This window comes from Physeter macrocephalus, chromosome 16 (genome assembly GCF_002837175.3).
Source record: "Physeter macrocephalus isolate SW-GA chromosome 16, ASM283717v5, whole genome shotgun sequence".
In the NCBI taxonomy this organism is placed as follows: domain Eukaryota; kingdom Metazoa; phylum Chordata; class Mammalia; order Artiodactyla; family Physeteridae; genus Physeter; species Physeter macrocephalus.
The window spans coordinates 76,388,559-76,411,860 of NC_041229.1; the positions used below are offsets into that span (position 1 = coordinate 76,388,559).

Consider the following 23,302-nt stretch of genomic DNA (forward strand, 5'->3'; position numbering starts at 1 on the left):
AGCTTTTGCTTGTCTGTAAAGCTTTTGATTTCTCCATCGAATCTGAATGAGATCCTTGCCAGGTAGAGTAATCTTGGTTGTAGGTTTTTCCCTTTCATCACTTTAAATATGTCATGCCACTCGCCTCTGGCTTGTAGAGTTTCTGCTGAGAAATCAGCTGTTAACCTTATGGGAGTTCCCTTGTATGTCATTTGTTGTTTTTCCCTTGCTGCTTTCAGTAATTTTTCTTTGTCTTTAATTTTTGCCAATTTGATTACTCTGTGGCTCAGTGTGTTTCTCCTTGAGTTTATCCTTTATGGGACTCTCTGCCCTTCCTGGACTTGGGTGGCTGTTTCCCTTCCCATATGAGGGAAGTTTTTGACTATAATCTCTTCAAATATTTTCTTGGGTCCTTTCTCTCCTCTTCTCCTTCTGGTACCCCTATAATGCAAATGTTGTTGTGCTTAATGTTGTCCCAGAGGTCTCTTAGGCTGTCTTCATTTCTTTTCATTCTTTTTTGTTTAGTCTCTTCCACACCAGTGAATTCCACCATTCTGTCTTCCAGGTCACTTATCCATTCTTCTGCCTCAGTTATTCTGCTATTGATTCCTTCTAGTGTAGTTTTCATTTCAATCATTGTATTGTTCATCTCTGTTTGTTTGTTGTTTAATTCTTCTAGGTCTTTGTTAAACATTTCTTGCATCTTCTCAATCTTTGCCTCCGTTCTTTTTCCGAGGTCCTGGATCATCTTCACTATTATTATTCTCAATTCTTTTTCTGGAAGGTTGCCTGTCTCCACTTCATTTAGTTGTTTTTCTGGGGTTTTATCTTGTTCCTTCATCTGGTATATAGCCCTCTGCCTTTTCATCTTGTCTATGTTTCTGTGAATGTGTTTTTTTTCCACGGGCTGCAGGATTGTAGTTCTTTTTGCTTCTGCTGTCTGCCCTCTGGTGGATGAGGCTATCTAAGAGGCTTGATGGGAGAGACTGGTGGTGGATAGAGCTGACTGTTGCTCTGGTGGGTAGAGCTCAGTAACACTTTAATCCACTTGACTGTTGATGGGTGGGGCTGGGTTTCCTCCCTGTTGGTTGTTTGGGCTGAGGCAACCCAACACTGGAGCCTACCTGGGCTCTTTGGTGGGGCTAATGACAGACTCTGGGAGGGCTCACACCAAGGAGTACTTCCCAGAACTTCTGCTGCCAGTGTCCTTGTCCCCATGGTGAAACAGAGCCACCCCCGCCTCTGCAGGAGACCTTCCAACACTAGCAGGTAGGTCTGGTTCAGTGACCCCAGGGTCACTGCTCCTTCCCCTGGGTCCCAATGCATACACTACTTTTTGTGTGCCTTCCAAGAGTAGAGTCTGTTTCCCCCAGTCCTATCAAAGTCCTGCAATCAATTCCCACTAGACTTCAAAGTCTGATTCTCTAGGAATTCCTCCTCCCGTTGCCACACCCCCAGGTTGGGAAGCCTTACGTGGGGCTCAGAACCTTCACTCCAGTGGGTGGGCTTCTGTGGTATAAGTGTTCGCCAGTATGTGAGTCACCCACTCACCAGTTATGGGATTTGATTTTACTGTGATTGCGCCACTCCTACTGTCTCTTTGTGGCTTTTCCTTTGTCTTTGGATGTTGGGTATCTTTTTTGGTGAGTTCCAGTGTCTTCCTGTCGATGATTGTCTAGCAGCTAGTTGTGATTCTGGTGTTCTCACAGGAGGGAGTGAGAGCACGTCCTTCTACTCCACCATCTTTGTTTCTCTCTCCACAATGTTGCTGAGAGTCTTAAGGATTACGGAGCATTTAAATCAGCACCAGTGCTTCTTTTCACCTATTTCTCCTGTGGTGGTTAATTTTATGTGTCATTTTGCCCCGGCCACAGCGTTTTTAGATATTTGGTAAAACTTATTCTGTGTGTCTCTGTGAGAATGTTTTTGGATGAGATTAACATTTAAATTGGTAGATTGAGTAAAGTAGATTGACCTCCCTAATGTGAGTGGGCCTCATCCAATCAGTTGAAGACTTTACTAGAATAAAAAGGCTGAATCTCCCCAGAGTAAGAGAGAATTCCTCCTACCTGACTGACTTTGAAGTGGAACATTACCCTTTTCCTGCCTTCAGATTCAAACTGAAACCTTGGCTCTTCCTGGTTCTTGAACCTGGTTGCCTTCAGAGTGGAACTACATCATCAGATCTGGGACTCCAGGTTGCCAGCTCACCCTGCAGGTCTTGGGACCTGTTGGCATCCATAATCACATGAGCCAATTCTGTATAATAAACATCTTTCAGTCTCTGGGCTCTTCAGTCTGCTCAGGCTGCAGGAGCCCATTAGGAAGATGCCTTCCTTGATTCTCATCTGTCCTGTCCTGCAGCTAAAGCCAAAAGAAAAGAGGTAATTTCATGTAGAGTTTGAAACCTTCTCTTGACTTTTCCTGCTCAGAAGCTTTTTCTCAATGTCTTCTGCTGTGTTCTTAGTTCTTTTTCACACTGCTCTAGGGGATTTAACGTAATTCTATGTGATGTGGAACCCTCAGCACCAGGGGCAGCTCATCCGGTTGAGTTAGGGTACCTGACAGAAACAGTCTCCTCTTTTCAAAAGTGATTCAACTTTTTTGTCAGAGTATTTTATTATTACATTTAAACATTTTAACATACATTTATTTAATGTGTAGACTCTTCCCCATCCTTAAAAGAAGGAAAAAAGAAAGCAAGGATGGAAGGAAGGAAGGAAAGAAGGAATGAAGAAAGGAAAAAAGGAAGAGCGGAAGGAGGGAAATGAACACAGACTTTCAAATCAGTCAAACTCAGACATGAATCTGACTCTTAACCTGTGCAGTTTAATAGTTCATTTTTCCTAGTAACCTATGATCTGGTCCTGCAACTTCATCTTTATATAAAAATTACACAGAGGTTCAGAATGACTCTCCATGGAGAGTCAATAATTCCAATTAGACTCCTGATCTCTGGGAGTAGACCATTGATTTGTTTCTAACTTAGTTACAATTCCAAATATTTTTAGGTCTTGATTTAAGCTTCACTAAACTGAAGATTTCATAAACTAGGAAAAAAGCCTTGGTATTAAGACTTCATTTTATACTTTAATCCACTTGTAACACTGTATTATAACTTGGCATTTTGATATTTTCATGTCTTGATTTTTTTAATCTACATGCAAACAGATTTTGTTAACATTTAAATAAGATGACTATTACATAGAAATACATAGTATTTGAAATGCTTTTCATAGGATCAGAATATTTATTTTAAAAAACCAATCTATATAAAGATAAGGACAAAGTATTAGGCAATAACCAAGATGTCTTTGTAAATCATCAATAGTATTTTGTAATTAATTGCCCATTCATAATTTGAAATTGCCTCTTAAATAAAAGGAGTAACAAATCAAAAAAAAATTACACAGAGGAAGTGGAGAATGAATGATTAAATAATGAATGAAAAAAACATGGATATCTAAAAGGGTATAAAATGGAATGTCATAAAGTGGGGAGGAGAAAGGACACATAAAATTCTCTGATCTTCTGTATTTTTTTTTCTTTTTTTTTTTTTTTTGTATTTTTAATGATGAGAATTTCCTTATCCCAGGGGATTATTATAATGAGTAAATAAGGTGATTTAGGCTGTCAATTAATAATAAAATACCTAACCTTAATTTCACGCTTGTATGTCAGACAGTAAACTAAGTATTTTACATGTATTATTTTATATAATGCTCTAGACATGCCTATGAGAGGGGCCATTTGTTAACCCCACTTCACAGATGTGGCAACTTATAGTTAGAAAGGTTAAGTAATTTGCCTATAATTTTCAGCAAGTAAGTGAAGAAGCTAGAACTTGACCCTGGTTTTGTCTGTCTCCAAATCTGGACTCTTAGTTATTATTTCAACTGCGGTAACTATTATTAGTACAATTTAATATGTCTATTCCTTGGCAGCTTTGGTGGGAATAATGGCTGGTGAAATCTCTTTGCAAATGGCTCTAGAGTCCAAGTGGCTTTGGCGACAGCAGCAGTATGGCAACACTTCCTTCTGCCAAGAGAAGCCCCACCGACCCTGACCCCTTCCTGTACCGTTCTCTCACTTTGAGTTAGGTGTGCTACCTTTCTTGGCATATTGCCTGGTCTACTATTTGGTACTAGAAAAGCCCTTTGATGAGATAAGTTTAAGAGCCATTTCTCTAAATGCTTCGTATAAATCAGCAGTGGCAAAGATTCCATGTTTGTGAACTAAGTTATAGTTTCAGTAATGGAAATTTCAGCAAGTTTTCTCATCCTTCAACAAAATATAGATGATCCTCAGCTTATGATGGTTCAAATTATGATTTTTTGACTTTAAGATGGTGCCAAAGAGAAATACATTCAGTAGAAACCAGACTTCAAATTTTGAATCTTTATCTTTTCCCAGGCTAGTGATATGCAGTACATTACTCTCTCATGATGCCAGGCAGCCACAGCTCCCAGACAGCCATGTGATCACTAGTAAGCAACCAATACTTTTACAACCATTCTTTACCCATACAACCATTCTGTTTTTCACTTTCAGCACAGTATTCAATAAATTTCATGAGATATTAAATACTTTATTATAAAATAGGCTTTGTGTTAGATGATTTTGTCCAACTGTAGGCTAATGTAAGTGTTCTGAGCATGTTTAATGTAGGTTAGGTATATTACATGTATTTTTGACTTATGATATTTTCAACTTACAATGATGTGTTTATCGGGATGTAACCCCACCATAAGCGGAGGAAGATCTGCAATCCTAAATTTATCATTATCAGGGTTAAAAATAAATGGATAACTGGACCATGGTCTACCTGCAATAGAGTCCCAAGAAATGTGACAGTAAAATTTCACCTATAATGTAAATTTTTCTGTCCACAATGATGCAAAATTAATAGCTGGTGCCATCTTTACAGAGGGATTTCCATTTAGTTCCCTTTTGATGGGCATAGTCCTTCCTTCCTGTATCTGTCCCATCACCCAGTGACACCCGATTTTTCCCTTTCAGATATTCAGTGGTTTTATGGTTCATTTATTTACTCATTCAATCATTCAACACCCTTGGGTTTGGTGCTATGCTGAGGACTTGACAGGTAACTAGTTCCTGCTTTCCAGGGACTCACAGTTTAGTAGAGGAGATACATGCATCAGAAAATAATTGTGATACTACATCCTAAATGAGATATAAAAGAAATGGAAAATTTCCCAGAGCACTGGACCCAGAGGCACAGCAATATTCTGTCAGGGAGATCAAGAGAACCACAAAGAGGATGACGATTAAGCTGGTCCTGGGAGAATGAATCTGATTTCTTCAAAGGGAGAAAGTTAAAGGTAAAGATCATTCAAGTCAGCATGAGCAAAGACATGGAGGTGTGAGGTGTACAATGTTTGGGATATTGTGACGGACATCACGTCATCTACCGCTGAGAATATATATGCACATCTGTTTTGTTCTTTATAATGAAACCATCTGTTCATTGATGCCCTACCTCAATTTTGATGGATCTTCTCCTTAGCTTAGTTTCTAAGTCAGATTTTTTTTTCAAATTGTGGGCTGTGAAATAAATTTAACAATTCCCCAACAACATTTCTTTTCAACTGAATGGCATAGAAAAGACTAGAATAAAGCCAAACAGAAAAATAACAGAGTGCATTAACTGAGGAAGGTAAGTACTGTTTTGTGAAACATGTTTTGGTTGTGTGTCTGAGTGTGTTTTTATATGTCTGTTCCATAATGTATTTCTTATTGTGGGTCACAATAAAAAAAGTTTGAAAGCCACTGAAGTAGTAATATTTTCTATTACTTTTCATTGCACTCATTGTATTGGTTATGATTAAACCTTGAGTCCAAATCAACCTTGATTTTTAATGAAGTGACAAGTGACACAGACTGACCTCATTTATAAGCCTGGCACACAGGCAAGCATCTGTTTTACTGAACTCTAGTTGCATTTAACCAGATGAAATTATTCTAACTTGGGCATGAAACCATCATTTATAATGTTATTTTAACATTATTTTTCTATTCCAAGTTCCAAACTACTAAATTAAAGACAATATATAAAAATCTAACCAATTAGCAGTAAGCTTCCTAAGAGATTGGCTTCTTCTATAATGGTCATTTATTCATTCAACAATTATTTATTGAGTGCCTACTCTATGCTCAATGGTATTTTAGATACTGGAGATGACAATCGTGTAAAAGAAAGAGAAGGTTATAAAAGTAAAAATATTTTATCTTAAACATTCATATTAAGTTCGAGCTTCTTGCAATTAGGATGGCATGATATTTCAATAAAAGATTTTGAAACAAACCACACAAATATTTGGAAAAATAAAAAACACGACTCCAACCTACACAAGAAAAATCACATAATAGTATATATTGCATAGAGTATTTTAAAACTAGACAAGATAGATGGCATATTTCATAAAATGATTTCTATCTATCCCCTGTGTAAAAATTAGAAGACATATGCTCATATATATCACACAGTTTGCAAAAAATATGCGTCTTCCCAGTAGGGAACGGATATCTGTGCTACTGTTGTGTTGTACTTATAAAGTTTAAAGTTCTCCATTGAGAGTAAAGCAATAGATTTTTTAAAGTTGCGTATCAAACTGAGAGTATATCTTGAACTTTTCCCATGAAATTTCTCCCATTTAATTCATTCTTTGTACTTTTATACATGAATACTGATAAAAAGTAATAGCATTGACTTTTTATCCCTAACAGTATTTGTAATTTCCATACTAGGACTTATAAAATCCATTTTTTTTGCCTTATGAGATTTAAAAAAATTTATTTCAATGTAAATCAACTGAAGGCCTGTATCATGGGCCAAGATGCTAGCTAGGTAGGGAAATAGCAACATATTTTACATCACTGATAAACTATTTCAATAAAACGTAAATAAATGTTTTCACTTATTACATTGCTTTATACATTTCTTCAGCACCATTACATGTCTTCATGCTGCTTTCTGTATCATTTTTCTCACTTGCTTCTAAAGCTATCACTTGCCATCTTTAAGTGCCCTTTTGAAGCCATTTAGGGATATAAGAATGTCTTGGTCACCCTTGGAAATTTATTTTACTTTAATCTAGTGTCTCTTCCCACATTATTTATTTCAAAATTCCCGGTAATCTCCATCATCTGTTGAAGGTTGGTCCCACTTTTCAGAATAAGTGCATTTATATTATTTCCATTAGTTGGGGGTGAGGGGTGAGGAGAGGCTAACCTATAGATGAGGAAAAAAATAATTTTATTGCTCATTTTAAACATATGTATATATTCATATATATATACACACATATATATATTTACATTTAGAAAAAGGCACAGTTCATATTGAAGACAATGTTGAAGGTTTAGAACACTGGAAAACATAGTAACCCAGGAATTCTTAATATAAAGTCTTCAAAACTGTGATAAGTTAAAAAGGAAAACAATACTATGTTTTCTTTAAATTTGGCTTGACTTTTCCTTTTTATGCCATTATGTTTCAAGAATGTATTTAGACATTTTTCACCCCATTAGGTGAGGCATTCGCTTCCTTCACCTTCACATCAGGGAGATTATCATTGAGTCAGTTGCACTATGGTTTCCTAAGACAAATATGTTTAGGTTGAGACCAAGGCAAGAAAATTCTTGGATGAAAAGATTTTCTGACAAATTTTTATAAGTGACTGATTGGAATACATAAGTATAAATTTGATTTTCAAAAACACAAAATAAAGATCAAATGGAAATTGTTACGAATGCTGAAAAAAATTTAAATGAAAACACTACTTTGCTGCCTCTTCAGAAATCTTTTGTATTACTTCTCTTTTGTCACCAAAAGAATACTCAGCACAGCTCATAGATGCTAAGGGAGAAAATACATATTTCTCCTAGTATTTTCCTTTTGGCTTTTGCTAAAAAGGACAGAGGATCTGATATAAGGCAGAATTTAAAATTAAAAATACCTGGAAGAAAGGGGCATGAAAGGGAGTAATTTGATTATGCGCTCCCAAAGCTTCTGGAAGCCTCCTTATTTTCCCAAACTGGGGTTAACATTGTCCCTTAATCAACAAAAATATTGTCTTTACACTTTGTTTTTTATAATGTCAATATTGAATAATGTGACAAGAATATTTATATAGAAAGGAGACTATGAGCTTTTGAAAATCCAGGTGTTAAACTTTTTGAACTCTTATTATATACCCTGAAGATACTTAAATTAGCATTTATTGGCTGATGATATTTTGATCATGAAAAATTATCAAGGATGTTTGATTTTACTTAAATTTTATAGGTTCAGAAACTAAGAGTTCTTTGTTGGGCCTGTAGTAACACTCAGATCTATCTGGTTAAATTTTGAAAATTTTTATTATCAGAATGATTGCCCAAATTCATCAGTAACCTGTTCTGTATGTTTTGTTGTTCTCGTTGATGTATATCTAAGCAGTAAGATAGGCCTTTTTATAATGCTGTTTCTCCTTAAAATGAGGAATGTCTCTTTTCCCTTTCTTCTGGGAGGCCCAAGGAGGAATATGGAGCTAACTGCAGTACCCAACTGAACTAAAATAAAAAGCTTGGAGTTCAGCGCCACCAAACTTTTCCATCTGTTTTCTTCCCTTCTTCATTATTTGCACCGCTACTACAACCAAAGAACTGATGCAGTTTCTAGATGTTTTAGAGCAAATAATCATTTCCAGATGAAAGCAGTAATAAGTACAAAATGCATTTTTTCAGTTATATCTAAAATTACCCAAATCACTTTGCTATTATCCATCCACGGGGGGGTGGTGGGGGAAGCTGGGCTGGGTGTGTTGGTACATTGCTCACCATCTTAAACATGATGTCCAAGAGAGGACTAGAATACCTGTGCCACACGATCATTGGATAGAAATGCTTGTGAAACTGATGAACATGGAAACAACAACAACGAAAAAGTGTGATCATTTTCACCTACACTCCACGGAAAGTAGTAACCTGAGGCGATTAGGACACTCAACAAGAGGTCACATGTCTATTAGAGGTGAAGCAGACACATGAACGTCTGTCTGCTTCATGGGGAGACTTTTCGTCTCAGAATACATACCCTAATAAACAACAGTTGGAGAAAATTGTCTATGACATTCAACATAATACTGAGCTGAGGCTGAGAGAAGGAAGGGTGGAACTGTATTTCCTTTTGTAAAGCGAAAACAGCCGTGAAATACAGCCCCTTCTAAAGTCTGATATTTAAAGGGAGTTGTAAGAAATCAAATTGTTCAATTTGAACGAAGAGTGGCCGAAGTTACTGGCAAGCTCATGCCTCCGAGTCTGCAAAATCACTGGCCAGGAAAGCAAAACTTTCCCAACACTCAATTTTAATATTGTGCTAAAGCCACTGACTCTGTTAAAACCTCTGAGTTAAATATGATCCCCTCCCCACCCCTCTCCCCCGCCCTTTAGGTTAGTGTTTGGGGGACCGGGAGGGGGCCGGAGCTTGGCCCCAACCTCGGAATTGCTGCCAAGGGCTTGTAATACAATCTCTCCCCGTTTGAAGGGTAAATCAGTGTCAATTGCGTTTGCTGTCCACCAGAAAAAGTAAGCATTTTACTTCCGCTCGGTCTATGTGGACTGATGAAATGTAGGAAATCTGTTTCTGGCAGGGGGAAAAAATCGTTTTCCCAAACAGCACCGAGAGGAGCCATCAGAGAAGTATGAAGAGGGGCAGCGCGGCTGGAGCTGCTGCCGCTGCCGCCGGGCTGGTGGGGTGCAGAGAGCGGCTGCCGCAGGACCCGCGCCGGGAGGGGGCCGGCCCCGAGACGCTGCAGGAGCCGAGCCGGGAGCCCCGGTGCCCCTGAGAGCCGCCAGCAGCCCAGCTCCGGACGCGGGGGTGAGCAGGCGGGCGGGCCGCACTCTCCGCCGCCGTCGCCGCGGCGTGAGCGCTCTGCAGCCCGGCTTGCGGAGTCCCGGCCTCTGCTGCACGGCTGGCGGCAGGGGAGGGGGGCCGTCGTTGCCAGTAACGTCGGGCACGCGGCTGGGAAGGGTGGAGAGCCTCGGACAGCCGGACGGGCTCTGGCGCTCGGTGTGTGGTCACTGCAGTGGGTGACTCTCTGACTCCCTGGAAGCGACCATGTGTGCCTCATCCCTATTGTGGAACAGTCCAAATGACCGCCGCAACGAAGAAACCCACTGGGGCGGCTCAGCCAACCAGGGACAGGAGTGAGGATTTCTCATTAGCACAACGGTTGTAAAGACACACATATGCATTCGTGCAGAAGGGTCTCTGTCTGCATGCTCAGCGTTGTCCCTTATTGAGGAGAGGAAAGCGGAGGGGGGATGGTCTTAATGGATTGATCCTTAGTGCTTTACTTGAGTCAAGGAGGCCGGGATGGGGGGTGGGGGGGAAGAGCGCGACGCGTGATTTGGGGTGATGCTGTGTTCCACTGATGAGTTTGACAGAGTCGGGCTTTTGCTACGTGAATAAACAAACGCTAGGCTAGCCTATGAATCAACCCCCTTTGGGGCGATTTTTTTTTTTTGCATGGTATTGTTCTTCTCGTCCAAAGAGCAAGGTTCTGGAATCTGAAATTATTTGGGGAGCACAGGAGCCAACTTGGCTTTGGAGGCATTAACTATTCTGGCAAGATTAAATTCTATCAGCCTAATAAATTGCCATTAGCCTAGTCCAGACATCCGAAGTTTCTACTGTCTTGAATAGAGGGGAAGCAAAAGCAGGGGTTAACAGATTCTGTTTTCTACCTTTCAGTAAAATTGGGGTGGCAGGGGGGGCGGGGGGACTGTCCACTTTCCTCCAGTTAAACTTTTTGGAAATCAAAACCTTTCCTCTCTCCCACCTTCTTCATCTTCATCCTCTTACAGTCAAGAGTTTGCAAAACTTTACTGTCTCTCTTGTAAACTCCTCCCTCTCCCCAAGCACCCTCTCCTACAAAGCTAGATCAACTATGGGAGATCTTATGCCCAGGAAATAAGATCTGCATGTGCACAGGAACACCCATTAGGCCTCCTAGTGTTAAATAAAGGCTCAGACAGGTCGGAGGTGCCAGCCAGGCAGAGGAAATCCACCTTTTCTCCTCACCTGTCCCCTGAGATTCACAGAGACAAGGCTGAGAAGGAGGCCTCCTGCTCACTGGTTTTCCTCCCCAACATCTTAGCAGTGTGGACACTGATTAACTCCAGCTGGAATCTGGTTTGCTCAGCCTGTCTTTGAAATTGATCAATGAGTTCCTTCTCGAGGAATGCTCCCCCCTAACTGTGGAGGAGGAGGTGGTGACTGTGGCAGTCCTCTCCAGCATGGGCATCCTGGTTCTCAGTGCCTAAGACAAGGTAAGGGACAGATATCTGAGGCATGGGACAGGCAGCCTTTGCAATGCATCTTGCAGCTTTAGTACACGGCTCCCTGAGTGGGCTCTGAAAGGGAAAGGTAGCTTGCATTTCAGCCTGTGTGCTACTGAACTTGGGGCTTAGTTCTTCATTTTAGGGTTACACACCATACTTTTGTGGTGTGGACTGTGCTTTGCTGGGAAATAAACTCACAAGGCAAAATTTATTTCATCTAGTGCAAAAGGTCCTGTGGTTGCCACGGAGTGTCCTAGTAACTTGGTAAGAAATTTTAGTTAAACTTGCAGGTATGGAAGAATGTCAGGCCTTATATTAATCCTAAGTATGTTATGCATAATTTTAGAATTTTGCTTCAAGACTGCAAGCCTGCTTTATATTTATAGACTTTGGGAGCCTTTGGAAGGCCAAAGTTACCTTGGTTGAAACCAAATAATGAAGCTCTAACAATTTGTTTGCAGAGGGAGTTGTTAAAACTGGAGCTGATGTTAAGGTAATTTTGGTATCTTTGTGGTTTTGATATGGTGGCACAGAGATCCCGCTGTTTCTTTTAATTTCTCCTGGACGACTATCAAGATTTTCCACTCAGTGTTTTCTGACTAGAGAAAAGAACTGGAGTAAAGGTAGAAAATATCTCTTGGCAAAAAGAGTAAGAGGCTTTTGTAATTTTTCTGTCCTAAATGTTTTCAGAGTCAAATCAACTGAGTTTTTGCTAATGCTCTCCCCTTACATGAGAGTACATATATATTCAACAGAATGTAGAACTCTTCTAGCTCTCAACTACACTATAGTTACGTAAAACAGAAATTTTTTTATTGCAAACAACACACACAGGGACACACACACAACAACATCTTCTTATGAATTAAGATTTACTTAATCAACTTAGGTTAAATTTTGATGTAAGTCCTCAAATATCCTAATTGATTGATGACTTTCAGATGATTTTCTATTCAAATTAAGTTTGAAATTAATCTGGTAGGGGTCCAGAAACCTGAGCTAAATTGTTTGGAGGAATAGTTTAGTATAATTAAAAAAAAAAAAAACTTTAAAATCTCTAATGCCAAGAAAATATAAGAAATTAGTTCCCACTCAGTCTTAAGTTTTTGGTCATGATTTGAGAAGGAATTATTATTGTAGGTATACCATCATTTGGTTCAAGACAAATCATCATGGGGCTGCAAGATAAGAAAGAGATTCCTGGAAGAGAGTTAGCATTCCTTGAGTTTGGGCACCAGGAGGGCTGAGTAGGGTACTTTTAATGACTGACTAACTAGACTTGTTACTTTGGCCAAAACGTCTTAGGCTTCCAGTCCCTTATTAATAACCAGAAATTTGGCTGGTAAATCTTCTAAGGTCCATATGAGTTTAAAGATTTTATTATATAATTAGAAAAACTAGTAACGAGTGTCATTTTGCCTTTACACTTGGCGCTTTTTAATTTCGGACAAGTTGCTCCCCTTAGCCAGAAGCGAAGGTCCATTTACAAGATCTAGAACTACCTTTCTGATTACCTTTTGGATTTTCATTTTCTTTTCAGATTCTTACATTAAGATTTTACATTCATGACATTGGTTGAGAATATATAGCTTTGTAGATATATTATTGGCCAGCCAAAGTGAATCACATAGGCGTAAAGAACTCAGAATGGTGAGAGAGCCACCTAGAGCTATTCTTGTTTGTTAATTCTTTGAGTCTAGCCTGAAAGATAGCATTTTCTCCTTCCAGATTATGGAAGAGTGTTTGGCTTAAGGTGTTTTTATTTTTTTTAATTGTAAAAGACAGTGTTATTGGCCTATAAACTTTGTTTTCTTAGTTGTTTCACACCCATAGCACACAAAACTGACTAGACAGAGGGGAGGTCGATGCTCTAAATCAGAACAAAGGTGGCCTTTAGTGAAGGGACCCTTGACTGTGGGTTCATTAGCACTCTGTTTTAAATGGCCACAGTTAGGTGTCTTTGTTGAGAGGAAGGGTGTGGTGACATCCTTTCACATTTATTTTGAGAGGCATGGCATTCCCCTTTCTTAATAGCTTATGAGTCTTTGATGCCAAAATGAAGTATAGTATGTTACCAAAATTTGTTTGTTTTTTTTTTTTTTTTTGTGGTATGCGGGCCTTCCTCTGTTATGGCCTCTCCCGTTGCGGAGCACAGGCTCCGGACGCGCAGGCTCAGCGGCCACGGCTCACGGGCCCAGCCGCTCCGCGGCATGTGGGATCTTCCCATACCGGGGCGCGAACCCGGTTCCCCTGCATCGGCAGGCGGACGCGCAACCACTGCGCCACCAGGGAAGCCCCCAAAGTTTGTTTTTAAAAACATGTAAACTACCCATCTTGGAGTTCAGCATTTCATTCACCATCCTGGGAGTTTCATCCCTCTCAATGTGAAGAAAACTTGGGATTTTCCATTATTTATCGTTTTATTTCATCAATTCTTTATCTGTTTTCATTTCTCCCCCTGCCCTTTGTCTTTTCTTAGTTATCTAGAGTTCTACAAAATATTCCTATTTTTGTTACAGAATTTCTTTTCTTTTTAAAATAAGTCAGTGGAAGCTTTATTTTTGCATATTTCCAATGGTGATGATTTCAATTTAGCTAGTGTTTGTTGAATATAAAATATATGCCAAATACTGACACAAATATTTCATCTTCACACTTATATGTGAGGTGTTAACCTCCATTATACATACTGGAGAACTCAAGTACAAAGAGAAAAAGTCATATAACTAGGATAGAACAACTACTAAATGGCCAGGTAGTAGAGCCAGTATTTGACCCCAGGACTTCTGATTCCAGCTCTAATATTCTATTAATCATGCTTCTTAGCAGAATTTCATGTCAGACAATAGTGATATAATGTTTATCATTTTGTTCTTATTTTTCTGTCTTTCCAATTTATTTTCCATGCAATATTGAGATACTTTTTTTATAATATGGCAACAAAGACTAGAGATAAACCAGAAACCATCTTGGTCATAATCGAAGCACACCTCTAGGTGGTGAAAAAGAATACTTTTTCCTCAGACTCAAAACTATGTCTTCAACTGGGATTCTGGAACAACAGACTAAACAGAATCTTTAAACATGTGATATTTTACTTATGGAGTCATTAATTTTTTCTTCTTCCCCTGGGCTGGTTCAAGTCTCATCATATTCATAATGATTATTCCAGAATCACTTCTATGGAAAGAAAGAAAAAAATAACACACACACACATTCTTTGAAGAATTCTGTATTAAGTTTCTGCATGTTTTTCCCTTTAATTTTATTTTTCTGAATTCCAAATCCTGAGGGTTGAGTTATCCATTTTTAGATAGACCCATAAAGCTTGGAGAAGCCATAGTCTGAAGAAGGCATAGAAGCATTTGAATCCTTACTCCTTTTTTCAAAGCAATTGACTTTGCTTAGTGCTTACTGAAGTTACTTATCAAGCTTTTTAAATATTTAGGTTATATGAATTTTAATAGTAACATCTTTCAGTATTTAGATATGTTATACAAAAAAAGAAGTTTTTCTTTCTCCAAAACCTATTTTTTTCCTTCAAGTCAGTGTATCATTTCATTTCCTATCTTAAAAGCTACCCCTTGGTACCTCTGGTGGTTTTCGAAAATGTTTGAATAAATTCAAAAGATCAGAAATGACCTTTTTCTTCTAATTTGTTCTTTGTGATCTAATTCGACTCATTCAGATGGATTAAACATTTGTTGAAAATTATAAAGGTTTATTATCCTGTAGTGATCTTTTTATCTGGGTAATATAAATTTATTTGACCTTTGTTCACCGCAATTTAATCATTTCATTTGGAATCTGCTTCAGCATGGGGTAATTCACACTCCAAATTTTGATCCTGCTAGCTGGGTCCATTTTCATCTTTTCTATTCATATCTCAGCTCTATTTAAATCCAAGACCACCATGTAATGACTTTCAGCTAAACCATAGAGTCATGCCAAGTTTGATGGTGATTTAAAATGTGGAAAAAGGATCAGAAGAATTTGGATCAAAATCCTAATTTTTTTCAAAAGGAACTTAAACAGAAGAGTCCCTTAAACAGAAGAGTCCCTATCTATGACAGTGACTTTAGGTGTCTACATATTTGGCATATGTTTCATTGTTTAACTTCTATCAGATGCTAATTACCCACTAAGCCTTCTTTCTCCTACCTTTGCCTCCTGGGAAAATACAACTCTGTTCTTTCTTTTTTTTCACTTTACATATAATTTTGATTATATACAAAGCAGCGTAACAAACATTGCTTAGTTATTCTTATTGTTTTAACTTAATGATCATCAGTAAATATTAGAAGATAGTTTAAATTACATTTCTGGCAAAATACAGGACAGACTACATGAGAAATAAATGTGCCACTGTCAAGGAAAATAAAAACTTCACTGTTTAGAAGCATTGAGGGGACAGATTGTGTCCCTCTGGCTCACTGAAACTGTTACATGCCATTAGGCTTACTGTAAACTATCCCTTGATGAATTCTTTGCTGGACAATGAGCTTACGAATCTGAGGTGTCTTCTTGCTTTTACAAAGCAAAATAGGACTCTGATGCTTAAATGGAAGTTGCAGAGAACACAATAGGATGTAGGTAAAGTTACTGAACTACCACATCTCACTTTCAGGAAAGTAGCGGGAGATATTGTGTCTTGAGAAGAAAGGCATTTTAGAGGTAACCCTTTTAAGATTTCAATTAGTTATTTAAATGTATGAATCATGTGCTTAAATGTATTATTACTTAAATGTTTGTTTCTGAGGCTAGCTAGCCTGCAGGAATCCTAACCAACTACTGGGAAATGTTTTCTTTTCCTGGGGTTGGACCTATTTTTTAAAGAACTGGGGCAAAAAATGTTTTAGCCTTCTGGTTTAGTCACAGGGTTTGGAGAATCTTTAGACTTTATATGAATAATGTCATGATTAACTGCAAAAGAAAATAGACAGTTGTGATCTTCTGGTCCCTGTAATGACAATTTAGTAGCATATGACAAGGTATATTAAAATATTTCACATTTTCACTAGTTATTACTTTAGATGACTAGATATACAGAGATTTATAGAAGATGTTTTCAAAGAAAACTTACAGTAATTTTTTTCTGCAAAAATTACTTCAAAGCATAATTTCTCTGGAAATTAAATTGTCTGTGCTTTTAAATTATATATTTATGACACTTTTTAGATGTTTAATCATGCCCCTAGCAGTCTTTTCTAATGCTACAGCAAAATGTTTGTGAGACTGTCACATTTTACAGTTTTCTGAACACCAATTTGTTACTTTGTTTAAAAGCTGTCTTTAAAAGATAAAAATTAACCTAGGCTAAGAGAATTAGAGTTTGAGATTAATTGGAAAAGAATGCTATGTAACGTTTCAAATGATAAAACTGTCAAGGGTATATACAACTTATATTGGTAAACTTAAAATACCATTAGTAATAAATATAGCTGAAAACCCCATTATATCATATAAATCTTACTTTTTGTCACTTGCAAACATTTTCATTTCATTCAGTCATAATGCATTTGGTTATTTTATAGTCACTATTTGCATACAGAATGGAGTTCTACACATAAACTTATGAGTTTATTACCTTCCTTCTCCAATATTACATCTGTAGTCTTAGGTCCTATAAATAATGCATACACTAGTACTACATTTAAGGCCAAGTATATATTCATACATCTTTTCTGCAACCTACATAGAAGACTGTGTTACTCATAGGTTAGTGAAATCATCCCTTATTGTGTAGACATAAGATATGTAATGTAATTACTTCTTTGCTAAACAGGAATACAAACAAACCCTAGTATGCAAAACATACGAAGTGAGAAGGTACAAAGTATGACTAAAGAAAACCTGTGACGATATTTATTAGAATTACGGTGTAATTCCTGGGTTATAACGTGGGTTCCTGATGACACTATTTTGTAAAATGTGTCATTCTGAAAACAGTAATGGTCTTAGAGTAAAGACCCAAGTTCAAGCCTGACTCTGCCGTGATCTAGCTATATGATCTTGGTTGAGTCACCCTTCCTCTTTGGTTTTGTTTTCATTAACTGTAAAATAAGAAAAGTGTAGTAGGGACTCTTTAAAAGGACGCACTCCCCCATGTTCCACCCAATTCTCTAAAGTATAAGTACATGATTACTTGGCCATCTGCAAAGAACCAAGGGCTGTGCTTAATCTCATAGGTAGTAGTTTTAAGAGTAGTGATCATATGTTTATAAGAAATTTTGCAAATACTGTCATTGCTAGTATTCAGTCCTAAAATTCTGTGGAAATCGATGGCTTCAAAAATTAACCCAAACAATGGGAGTTTACAATTTGGATACCAAAATTTTAATCAACCACTTTTTATTGTTTTTGAATAAGTAGAATTTCTTTCCTTAGAAACTGTCGCTTTTCCAAATATGATGTTTTACACAAGCAGAGGGCTTACTGTTTGATTTTTCTATTTGACCTTTGACAGCTGCTGCTTCCCACCAAGTAGTTGGTCAAAAGTGACAGGGCCAGTACAAGTAAAGCAAACAGTGTTTCATGAGGGCTTAATAATTAATAACCTGACTTGTCATCCAGACGTCCACAGATCCTGTTCCTTACTGTGTCATTGGCAGTGAGATTTTAACAAGAGAAGTCTGTATAAAAAGCAATTGCTCTTTTGTTTCCAAAACAGGTATTACAAGTGGATAAATAATGTGCACTGCTCTGAGCCCAAAGGTACGCAGTGGACCTGGCCTCTCTGATATGCATCAGTATAGCCAGTGGCTGGCCAGCAGACATGAAGCTAATTTGCTACCGATGAAAGAAGATCTGGCCTTGTGGTTAACCAATCTGTTAGGTAAGGTTATAAGATCTCATTTTGTCAGCAAAGATAACAGGTTTATTCTCCCTGCTCATGTAGTGTCCTTCTCCTAAGCATATGACACCACTTTAGAAAGAAAGACTTTCATTATTTGCGTTTTGCATCTGGGAGACCTGAAGCATATAGAGAATTTAAATGAATTTCCCAACGTCTCTCGCATTAACTGTGCTTAGTAATTCCAATATCATGCATTGTAACTGTGCGGTCAAATTGCTCATTTCATCTACACCCTTGTAGATCTGATTTATTTTTACTTTTCTTTCATGCAACTGACCAGTTTGGCCTATTCTTTTGATACTGCACACGGGCCACAGTCTGTGAAATCTGGCTTCTAAAGCTAGATTTCTTTGCCCTACTTTTATAGCACACCTTCTAAAACTGCTGAATACCCAGACTCTGGAACAATAACATCTATCCTTTGTCCAAATGAGCTGACTGGAGTCATCCAACCTTGAACTAAAATTTTTCTTTTCATTACATTTTTGTTTTTAAGTATTCTTCCAAAAGGACGGTCTTAGAGAAAAATTCTACCTCATGCTAAGGCTGCCTTTTTTTTGTTTCTGTTGTGCTGGCATATTCAGAGTATACAATTTCAACCATGTGCAAAGTGGAATCATACATTCAAAGTATCATCATATAAAGCAATGCTTTTTCACTAGTAATTTTTCACGGAGAACAAAATTGTTTTAAGACCTGAAAAAAGGATCCTTATAGAGTTTATAAGATTTGAATATTGAGTAAATATAGAATTTGCATGGTGCTTTATCATTTACAGAAAGATTTCACCAATATTATTTTATTATTAAAAGGATTCCTTCAAGGTAAGTGTTGTTATTGTCACTTTCTAGCTGCTGAAACTGAAGAGTTTAGTGAAGAGCATAGTGCATCTGTAATTTTAGCAAGGTTTGACAAGGTTTTAGCACATTTTAACGAGATTTTTCTTTTTGCTCACCGTGGCTCTGGATTTTTACATTGCTTTTGCATTTTTAAGCCTTTATCCTAGAGTTAGATCTTTCCTTTTTCCTTCCTGTGTGCACATGCTTTTGACAATTCTGTGTAGTCTAACCAGGGCTACGGCATATGGAAATGCAGGTGGTGCCCTTTGCAAGGGAGTCCAGTTAAAGGGTAAGAGAAGAAATGCAGAAGGCATCCTTCACATCCATCACTCCCCAGAAAGACCCTTCACTGTGCTATGGAGTGATATCCACCAGAAGGAAGGGCTACCTTTCATTTATACAAGGGAAGAGCATTTTTATTTATCTCCATTATATAGAGGATGTCAATTTAGCCTAAACAGATGGGTTTCCTCCCTCTTTTGTGTGTTCACTAATTATTGTTATATTAGTATTTTATTAACTTTGAGCTGTTTTCAGATATGGGCTGTCACAGCATGGCAGTATAGAAGTTAAGGCACAGACTTGGAATAAACTGCCTGTGTTTGAACACCAGATGTGCCACTTAACTAGCAATATGATCTTGGGCAAGTTATTTAATCTCTCTGTTCTTTAGTTTCCTCATCTGTGAAGTGGTAATGACAGTAGGGTTGTTGTGAGATTAAATAATTAAAATATGTATACTACTTAGTGCCTGACATATTATAAACTCTATATGTGGTGGTGTTATTCCATTTATATAGTTCAGTGATATGATTAATTTGATTTGGTGGGTAAGTTCATTCATTTATTCAACAAATATTTGGGTGTACATCAGCATAATAATTATTTGAATAAAATGGACTCTGGAATTAGAATGCTTGAATTCAAATCTCAGTTCCATCACTTACTAGCTCTGTGATACTGGGCAAGTATCTGAATGCACTGTGCCTGGGTTTCATCATCTGTGAAATACATATAATACTAGTACCAACCTCATGGGATTGTTGGAGAGTCAAGTAAGATCGTCAGCTTTAGAACAAGGTCTGGCACATAGTAATCAACTAGCTATAGTAAATATACTAGCTATTGTGTTTATTGTGTTTCAGCACAGTCTGCTAAGTGCTAGAGGGTAGAGTGGTGACTAAGAATAGACAGAGGGCCTGTTCTTATAGAGCTTGGAGTAGATTGAACAAGAAATTAATATAAATAAGTGACTGAATAAATAATTCATTAATTGGACTTGGTATAAACACTAAAAGATAGAGGTTGCAATAAGAATGTAAAAACAAGGAGGTGGGAATGGGGCAAATGATCAGAGGGCTTGGGGAAATCCTTTTTAAGGGGTCTTATATTTAAAACTGAGATCTGAAGAATAATTAATAGCTAGCCAGACAAAGTGTGGGAAAAAGCCTGTGTGGAAAGAATGGCATGTGTGGGATAGGAAAGAGTTTGGCGCCTTAGAAGAACTGAACAAAGGTTAGTGTCAACAGTGTAGATCAAGAGGGGGAGACTTTCACGAGGCTTGTTGGGACTAGAGCATATACTGCTTTGAAGACCATGTTAAGGAGCTTATAATTTATTGCATGCTCAATGAGGAGGCCCTGAGATGTTCCAGGCAGGGGGAAATCATGATTATGAGTATAGCCCGATTACACAGGTGTGTTCCAAGGTCTCATGACTTGTCATCAAAAGCATTTTATTTGGTGAATGTGATCATTTACAAAGTAGCTTGAGCAGTGTGAGCAGCCCAAGACAGCCTCAAAGAATAGAGAGTCAGTGTATGTGTAATGGAAATATCCTTGGACTAAAAGTCAGGAGACCTGGCTCCTAACTGGTGTCAGGAGACCTGGCTTCTGATTCTGGCTCTCTCACTTGGTAAACTTGCCCAAAGTCACTCAGCTATCTTTTCTGGGCTCAGTGTCCTCAACCATAAAATGAAGGGGTTGGAGTAGATGATCTCTAATGTCCATTCCAGTTCCAAAAGTCTAAGTTTCCAAGAAATCCATCTCTTGAGACCCAGTTTGAAATCATCAATATGTATAAACAAGGAGAAAACCATTTACGTAAATGAATAATCTTTCTTTTAAAGAATAAAAAGGCTAGTGTTCTTAATGCCAGTTATTGGTAACACAGAAGCAACTGATGGCTTGTGAAATTTTCTCAGAAAAGAAATCTTAAAAGAATCTCAAAATATAATAAAGTGCCACTTTCTGTTAACTTGAATTCATAAAAGTAGGTAGATGATAGATTTCAAGTAAATACCCTCATGGTAACTTGGAAAGTAGACCAATAGCTTGAGGTTATTTAAAGTGGTAAAACATTCAGAGGTAAGAAAATATGTTATGTACTAGAATGGTGATAATAAGGAAGAGAGAAAAAATGTATGGCTATGTGATAAGATATTTTTACTACACATAATAGATACATTTAGTATTCATGTATTTTAGAAATGGAGTCATTAAAGTAAATTTTAAAATTCTTACTGGTCATTTTGTTGCCTCAGAAATATTTACAAATTTATATTATATGGCTCTATTTCAATTCTCCATTTTTATCTACTTGAAGGTTAGAGATATCTTGAAGGTAGTTTCAAAGTTGATCTGGTCTCTAGATAAAGTATCTGAATTTTTTGGTGAGGTGGAAATTCACATACTAAATTAAAGCTTTTAACTAGACTTTGCCATTGTAGTGTGGACCTTACTTGTGGAAAGATTTCCTATTTCTTTCTAGCAATACTTGACTAATATGTAACTTTTTTTCCGTTTTTGCCTTTCAAAAAAAGGTAGTAATGATATTCTAAATTCAGGTATTTCTGGTCCTACATATAAAATGTCAATTGAAAGGTGGAATTTTTTAAAGAACGCTCACTTTGCATTCAGATTTTTTGGTGGATAAAAATTATTTGATAGAGAAGAAAATTATTTCATTGGTTCATAGACCAATATTCACATTCATGCCAAATATGAAGGCATAATACTGTAATTTTCAAGTACTGTATACTTAATCAGTAACAATAATAGCGCTTTAGATTCCTTAGCATAAAATTAAAGCAACAATAGCAAATTTGCAATAGCAAATTTTTAGACTAACTAAAATGTATATATTAGAATATAAAAACTATCTTATAAGTTAACTAGTTGAGTTAAATAAATTGTCATGATGGTTGGGATTTGTTTATGCGGTAGCATACCAGTCTGATTCATGAGAAAATCATCCTGTGATATTTACTGACTACTTACATATCTTTGTAGTCCAAGTATGTTTTCTATTGATAATAGTTGACACTATGGAGTTTTATGACCAACATTCAGAAAAGACAGCAAAAGAAACCTGAATCAAGAGAATCTTGCCTCTAAAACATTTCTCTGGCCATTGTCCCCTGCTATACATTAAATATACACATTTAATTTTTATTTTAGTCTTTCTGTTTTGTTATTTTTGTTCATGAACTAGCTATTGCCCATTTGTTAATTAACTATGTCCTTAGGACATATCTGAACATCAAATGATTATACAAATAAGTCTTGGAGAAAAATTTGTTACTTTGAATAAACAGCATGAAATTAAATTAACAGTCCCAGATTATAGCAACTATCCATCATTCAGATAGATGAAGCACATCTACAGGTTTCATGATTGTTGAAGGACTATTGAAGACTGTTGTTGGTTTAATTTTGAAATGAATATACTAACGTAGATGTTCTCAGATTGTTTATTTATTTTGTGTTTCTTTAATCATTTGAAAATGACCTTTATCTTCAATTAGTATTTGTTTAATAACACTACATGAATCACATGGGAGTATAATTTTGAGAAAGGATTGTAGTTGTTAAGCATCACAGAAATTGATATTGTTCTTAAGGATTTTAGATCGTTAAGATGTAGGCATATGTATTTGGATATATGCAGGGAATTTGAATAAATCAAAAAATGTATTGCAAATCAAGTTAAGCTAAATTGATTTTACTAATATTTAGAAATGCATTATGACAGTTGATATTATGGCGATTGTCCCTTTCTCTGACTTTCCTACATGCACATAAAGGAAAATTCACTTGTTTTATGCGTAATATGATTAATATGTAATGTTTTCCTTATTTCAGTTATTTCTAAAAAATCCTATTTTTAGCATTAGAAAGTTAAGCACCTATTTACTGGAGTTGCTGCTGTCTAATGAGTTTGGAACAACTCTCTTTCCTTTTTTCTTAAAGTCCTTTTACTGGATACTTGTCCTGCAGACTTC

General features: G+C 37.2%; 1 protein-coding gene across 6 annotated transcripts in view; it reads left to right on the forward strand.

Annotated features, from left to right (window-relative positions):
• Window positions 1-23,302, forward strand: part of GAS2 (growth arrest specific 2) — a 165,850-nt gene that overhangs the window by 28,709 nt on the left and 113,839 nt on the right. For 3 of the 6 annotated variants that reach the window (XM_024119128.3, XM_024119129.3, XM_028501464.2), the window contains one exon: window positions 17,996-18,160. In XM_024119128.3, the coding sequence (XP_023974896.1) occupies window positions 18,016-18,160 (145 nt within the window). In that variant the 5' untranslated portion in view covers window positions 17,996-18,015. Of the gene's footprint in view, window positions 1-9,566; window positions 9,860-17,995; window positions 18,161-23,302 lie in introns of those variants that run through there. The other 3 variants (XM_007126555.3, XM_055091646.1, XM_055091645.1) reach the window with 3 other exon arrangements.